A 7,383-nucleotide genomic window follows, 5' to 3' on the forward strand; every position below is an offset into this window, starting at 1 on the left:
TTTTTTTTTTGCAGTACGCGGGCCTCTCACTGTTGTGGCCTCTCTTGTTGCAGAGCACAGGCTCTGGACGCGCAGGCTCAGCGGCCATGGCTCATGGGCCCAGCCGCTCCGCGGCATGTGGGATCTTCCCGGACCGGGGCACAAACCCATGTCCCCTGCATCAGCAGGCAGACTCCCAACCACTGCGCCACCAGGGAAGCCCAGCTTTTCTACATTTTGAAATCATTGTGCCCATTGGAACTTTCTATCCCCTACCATCTTATATAACTGCTTGAAATATTATTCCGTAGTATCCTTACTATCAGTTTCAGTGACCTACCAAATAGTAAGACCAAAAAACTACGAGAAAGAAACATACCAGCATAGCCAGATAATTTGTATGTGTCTGTATATTGTGTCTGTCTTCCATAGAAATCTTCTTAAAAACCTTCAGCTTCACTGGGCTAGTACTTTTTATTATGCTGACAAAAGGCACCATCCAGTCTACACATTCAGAAATGTTGTCCCATTCCAAACCTAGATAAAGAAAAGTTAGAAAAATGTGAAGGTTACATCAGAAACATATGCCTACTTATTTGCTTGTGCTTCAAAATTTAAAGATAGTTAATTTAAAATTCATGTAAAAAAAAACCAAAACAAACACATAATATAAACCAAAATCAACGAGTTTATGTGGGATTAGCAGATGTAAACTACTGTATATAGGATGGATAAACAAGGTCCTACTGTATAGCACAGAGAACTATATTCAATATCCTGTGATAAACCATACTGGAAAAGAATATTAAAAAAAGCATGTCTCTATGTGTATAACTGAGTCACTTTGCTGCACAGCAGAGATTGGCACAATCTCATTGTAAATCAACTATACTTTAAAAAAATTTAAAAAATAACAAGTTTAGCAAGTCAAAACAGACTATCACTCTCAAATATGTTTATAATGTGACTATTTTGAGGGAGAAAAAGACTTAGAGCTTCTTAGCCAGTACCTGCTACATAGGAAATTGAAATTGTCAAAACCCAAAGAACTCTTTAATGCGGAGCTATAATTACATTGACTAACTTCAACTGGATTTAAATTCCATTTGACCGTATTTTTTGTTTGTGGATATATATTGAGGATTAGAAAGTACTTCTAATAGAAGGGAAGATAATCGCTAAACTGCTAACTTTTTTCCATTAAAATTTTAAATTCTTGTTTAGCAGGATGCTAAGTTCAAAATAGTCCCTTTAAAATTTGTGAATGGGTAAGAAGAGAACAAAATATACTGTCTTACCTGAGGCTTTCTTAACCACTTCACGAGAGGTAAAATGGCACAAGGCAGCAGCAGCGAGTATTCTGTACTGGAACTCTAATGAATCGATGGCAAGAATACACAGATCTAAAAGCTAACAGAGGAAAAAGTATAAGAATTTAGGAGAAGGATGAGTACTACATGTCACTACTAAACATCAGTCAGCTAACATTTTAGATTGCTTATGATATGGACCATATGCCAAGAATTGCTAAAACTACAGGGATCCAAAGAGAAATAAGCTGCCACCCTGCAGGAAGTTCAGTCTTGTTAATAAACAAGTAAAGGATTGTTAGGATATAGCATGATGTGTACTATTAGGAAGTGCACCTGATCCAGAGTGGGGAAGACAGGGAGGACTTCTGCTTAAGTGAGTCTTAAAATACAAGGTAGCCAGGAAGACTGGGAGGTAGAGAATGTTCTAGATATAGGAAACAGAATTTACAAAGATAAATGAGAAAGGATTACTTTTCTTTGGAACTCAAGTAGTTCAGAACACATAAGGTAAAAAATACGAAATAAGGAATATCTTTCCTTCATTATTTTAAAAAAAGGGGGTTGCTGGAGAGGCATGGCCTAGGTTAGATCATAAAGGGTCTTTAAGAAGTCAGAACTTTAAGGTTCTGACTGATTATTGAAATTACTAGAAGATTTTAAATCAGGGAAATTACATTTTAAGAACAATCCCTTCGACTCTGGTGAAGCAGAAACACAAGAAGGGAACATGTTTCTAAACAGATGAGTTGAGAGGTAGTACAATCCAGGCAATAAGAGATGTGAACAACGATCAGTGAAATTATGTAAAAAGGTTAGATTTCAGAGGCCTGAGGTGATACCTGTCCAGTGAAATAAAACTTATTTTTGTCCCCATGGGTCCAGAAGACAGAAACACAAGTAGAGGAGTTGGAAATGAATTATTACTATTATATACCTCTAGAAACTTTCCACACTGTTTATCAGCTTGTCAAAGGTTTGCCCTATCAAGAGCGTTTAGCTGCCTAGGATAATCTGGGATGCTAGGAAATCTGAGGGAAAAAATTAATATGACTTCATTAGAAAGTTCTACAAAATGAACCAATTCTAATATATTTACTGGTTCTCCAGTTTTAGTGTTCATAATGAGTTTACTGAAACACAAGTTGAATTTCAACGTAGGTTACTTAAACCCATCCAGAGTACCACAGTTTCTTCAATTCCATGTGTAAGATTTTCACATCCTACACAGAATAAAAATCAGGTACAGCAGCCTTAAGATCCTACTTATGAGAAGCAGGCAGGAAAGAATGGTACCCTCCTCCTGTAATTACTTTCTTAGAATATTTGTTATACACTGGCCTAGGAAAGTTTAATTTAAACTTAAAGTTTTAAATAATGTTATAACTAAATTAGGTGATTTTAATTTTAACACATAAAATAGGTTCCCTGTGTATTCAAATATGAGAGTAAGATAATTTTACAGAATAATTTCATACTATTATAAAACCTAAAACAACTGGCTGAAAAATACCTTTCCCCATGTTACATCAAAAAGAGGTATTTAACTCTCTAACTCATACTCCTAAAGAGTAAAAAGTGCTCATAATATATTTAAATGCAAGTTTTAAAACTTTGTTTTTTAGAATTTTCAGTAAGCAATGTAAATATTGGGGACAGAATTTTATGCATCGGAAGTTTTGTTCTAGTCAATTAAGGAATGAATTTAATTCAGTATGCTGTCATTTTGTTGTGTAGCCTATTTAGCACTATAAATACACTAAACAAAACCTGTAATTAAAAACATTAGCAAATATTCAATAAAAATATCAATACCTGAGCTATTTGAATGAACTTTTCCTGAGAATACTGAGGTAGAAGAACTTTAGGAGCATCTTTAAGAGCATCAACTTGGAGGAAGAGATTTAGCCAGGAGATGACTGTTACAGGACAAAGTTCCCATTTTAAAGCCTGTTAATGAAATTAAAATGCCTGTTAATAAATGTAGGTATATATACCACATTATATAGGTACTTGCTTAAATAGTCATTTAAGAAACTTTTTGCTTTGGGCATATTTCTTCCTATTTTCATAACTATTTATAGATACCTCACAATCTAAAGCTGCTTGTGTTTTAGTCTATTATTGATACAGACCCTTTATTATTCTCTAGTTATCTTTATTGACAAAGTTCCTTGGACCTATTTTTCATTCCTACTTTTCTCATTTCTTGCAGCCCCTCATCTTCCAAACGTATTCTTTATCGAAACTGCCCTTTTAATTTTACTCAGTAACTCCACAGCTAATTCCATCCAGATCCCCGAAGAACTGATTCTGCACTTTTTCTTTATGTGGATCTGTAATGGCTTCTGTTCAACATGTAAAAGCTAAAAAGAAGACAAATCCTAATTTATGATTCTCTCCATGAAGCCCTGGGACTTTACCATTTATAAGAAATCAAAAATAATTAGGGGAGAACAGAGAGTCTTAATGCCTGTAGGACCACCCAGAGCATTCCATCTTCCCATTATATATCCTCCTTATACTATACTTCAGGTCTGAATCTGGATAACTTTGTTACTAGAACATATTAGAACTATATTCAATGTCTTATAATACCCTATAATGGAAAAGAATCTGAAAAAATATACATATATAAAACTGAGTCACTTTGCTGTACACCTAAAACTAAGACAACATTGAAAATCAAGTATATTTCAATAAAAAAAATTCTTTTAAAAAGCATATCAGCATGCCAACAAGATCCCATTCTTACAGAGCTATCAATCTGAATGTTTATAAACATAACAAATTTATATTATAATGTATATATAGTTTATAGATAATCTTGTAAATGAAAGTCATATTGATTGTGTTTTCTTGTGTCCTATTTATAAAACCAGGATGCTCAAATTTCATAACATACTTTCTATAGCTAACATTCACCCTTTAATCTCTAATTCAAGGCCCAATTGAACATCTTTTTTTTTTCAACTAGCTCTTTTTTTTTTTAACATCTTTATTGGAGTATAATTCCAATTAAACATCTTAATGCTTCTTTCCTCTACCCTTCTATTAAAAGCCTTTCCCATGCATATAGAAAAGAAAAAAGGCAGTGAAATAATTCTCATTCTCCACCTGCTGGAAGAAGTGGAAAATCAGAACTAAGATTTGAGAATCACTGTTGGAATTCATTTATATACACATGATATGCTAACTACCTATAAGTTTTGAAAGTGTTGTTAAACACTTTTAAATTAAGAAATAATATTCTCAATATAGGAAAATTGAAAGATACAGAAAAACAGAGTTTACAGGTTAAGCAAATTCCCCTCCCATCTTAGAACTGGTTCCTAATACTAAAATCTCAGTTTTGACTACTTAACATTGTAGTCTTTGAGTTTAGTAAATTACAGAGTTATTAAATTGCAACTAGAAATAATAAAGATATATTATTACCTTTAATATAATGAGTTCCATCCTTAAGATATCCTCTTCACTGCAAGCACCATCAGTGACATAAGCAAACTCTTGCAGCTTAGGAGCGTAGATTTCCTTTAAAATAGATTTAATTAGTATCAAGCACAGTTGAGAGTGAGATTAAAACAAAAGAATTATATACAAACCAATCTAGGCTTCATTTTTAAAGGACAAAATGATTATAAATCTTAATAAAATAATTCTATGACAGCCAAAGCAACCTTACCTTTAAAGATATTTTTCATACCTGGGTATCTAAATTAGCCAACTATATTGATTGAAACATTTTTATAGAACTGATTTTGAATCTTAGTTAATAAACAATTAGACTATTTTAACCAGTCATTTCAGTGACTGTTTAAAACGAAAAGCCAAACTTGTTTTAGGATTGCCTAGTATATCAGACTAAAACAAGATACTCAACAAATAAGGTCTAGAAATTGAAAACATTAACTTTATCCTAGTACAAAAGTATGGTTATTCAAACAATAATTTGTGCAGTTTCATTGATGACAGGTCTGTCTTAACAGTTCAGAGAATAACAACTAGAATGACCAGAGGAGTAGAAGAGATGTTGCCACAGATGAGAACAGGCTAAAGATCAAGATTTCAGTCTAGAAAGGTATTTGAAACACACCGTGTGATTTCAGGTAAGGATATACTGAATACTGTATAGAGAGACAGCGTTGGTCATTTTGTTTGGCACAGTTATAGCCATGCAACATTTCATCAAGTTGGGCAGAATTTGGGGATAGCCCTTAAGGCTCAAAAGAAAAATGTGGAAGAGGAGAAAAATACACTTAAGGAAATTAATGCATGATTCACAGTCCCTCTTCTACCCTCAAAACAATACAGGCTTCAAAAATTTCAGATGAAGGTACTAACAATATCCTTATGTGTTGAATTTAAGAAAAGTAGATTGAGATCGTGTGAAGGAAAATCTCAGGCGGGAAAGGTGTTTCCTTCTATCCTAGCACCATCATCAGATATAAAAATACTAGGCTGGATATAGACCATTATTCTAACCTAACATAGCATTTATTGCATTTGATTGGTTAATTAGGTTTCAGAGACCATTTTATTGAATCCAAGTGCTATAACTAGGTATAGAGAGACAGCGTTGGTCATTTTGTTTGGCACAGTTATAGCCATGCAACATTTCACCTAGATACTAGTTCTACAGTCAAACCGGAGACTTATAATAGGCTCAGATACTTTGAAGGGAACCATGATAAGTATCCTTCCACCCAAATCATAGTGTTCAGAAAATGTATTGGAAAAAACTCACTCATCTTTCCTAAGGATTAACATATCAAAAGTGGTACACAGTATTCTCTGGAATTAATGCATTGGTTAAGACAAAAAAAGTTTGCGGTAAATATATCCATGGATAAACTTTGAGAACTTACCTCAAGTTTGGAAGCAATGAATAATGAGGTAATTCCAATGAGTTGAAGCATATTTTTATTTATATCCTTTTGTGTCAACATAAATCTATCAAAAAAGTCTTGCGCAAGATAAAATGTTTCCCTGTGAAGTGTGTATACTTCACACACCTAGGGAAGAATCCATTTAAATGTTATTCCATTAATTTCTCCAAATTAGAAAGTTACCTCTTAGCATACCAGATTTCAGAACACTTTGTGAAGCCCAACTTGCTTTTTAGGATACGAAAGCTTAAAATGGGGGAAAAATTAACATGTGCTAATAGGATAAACCTATTACAGTCCTCTTAGTTTTATAGGTTTTTTTCACATAGACTTACTGTGTTTATTCCCAGATACATTTACAGTTGCTGACTGTGGCTGAGTACTTTTTTCCTATTAAGTTTCTAATGTTTTTTAAATTAATTTTTATTGGAGTATAGTTGCTTTACAATGTTGTGTTAGTTTCTACTGTACAGCAAAGTGAATCAGCTTTACGTATACATATATCCCCTCTTTTTTGGATTTTCTTCCCATTTAGGTCACCACAGAGCATCGAGTAGAGTTCCCTTGGCTATACAGTAGGTTCTCATTAGTTATCTATCTTATTCATAGTGTCAATAGTGTATATATGTCATCTAATTTTTATTGATGCCAAATGGGTAAGTTTTTATGCTTAGTTTATACTCTAATAGTTCCAGCTGATTCTCTTCATCATTCTAGATATACATATAACTACAAAATGACAACTCTGTTCCTTTCAATGTTCTTACATCATTTAAGAATTATAGAAGAAAACTGAATGAATAACAATGGTGATTGACAAAATTTTTATCTTATTCCTTGTTTCTAACTATAATGGGATTCCCCTAATGTTTCACTATTGTTATTAAGTAGTATCTGTCATTTCCACACTTAATATACGGAAAGCTTTTAATTCTCAAAATAACTTCATGAAGTAGGGAGGAAACAGAGGGACAGACATACATGAGTTTCTAATAAACACTTAATGTGTTAAGGAAATCTATCCCTAGTTTATTGCATATTAAAAAATCAGGAATGTATGCTGAATTTCAAAAAATATCTTTTACATCTATGATATATAACCTTATGATTTTTCTCCCTTAAACTATTAATAGATTTTCTTTTTTTTTTTTTTTAAATTTATTTATTTATTTTTGGCTGTGTTGGGTCTTCGTTTCTGTGCGTGG

The 7,383-nt window shown here is 33.1% G+C and overlaps 1 protein-coding gene across 1 annotated transcript in view; it reads right to left on the bottom strand.

Annotated features, from left to right (window-relative positions):
- Positions 1-7,383, bottom strand: part of CCNE2 (cyclin E2) — a 14,574-nt gene that overhangs the window by 1,889 nt on the left and 5,302 nt on the right. The window contains exons 7-11 of the mRNA XM_007453250.1: positions 6,158-6,304; positions 4,728-4,823; positions 3,105-3,239; positions 1,278-1,389; positions 359-516 (exon numbers count right to left, since the gene is read on the bottom strand). Of these exons, the coding sequence (XP_007453312.1) occupies positions 359-516; positions 1,278-1,389; positions 3,105-3,239; positions 4,728-4,823; positions 6,158-6,304 (648 nt within the window). The remainder of the gene's footprint in view (positions 1-358; positions 517-1,277; positions 1,390-3,104; positions 3,240-4,727; positions 4,824-6,157; positions 6,305-7,383) is intronic.

This window comes from Lipotes vexillifer, unplaced genomic scaffold (assembly GCF_000442215.2).
Source record: "Lipotes vexillifer unplaced genomic scaffold, Lipotes_vexillifer_v1.1 scaffold1038, whole genome shotgun sequence".
In the NCBI taxonomy this organism is placed as follows: Eukaryota; Metazoa; Chordata; class Mammalia; order Artiodactyla; family Lipotidae; genus Lipotes; species Lipotes vexillifer.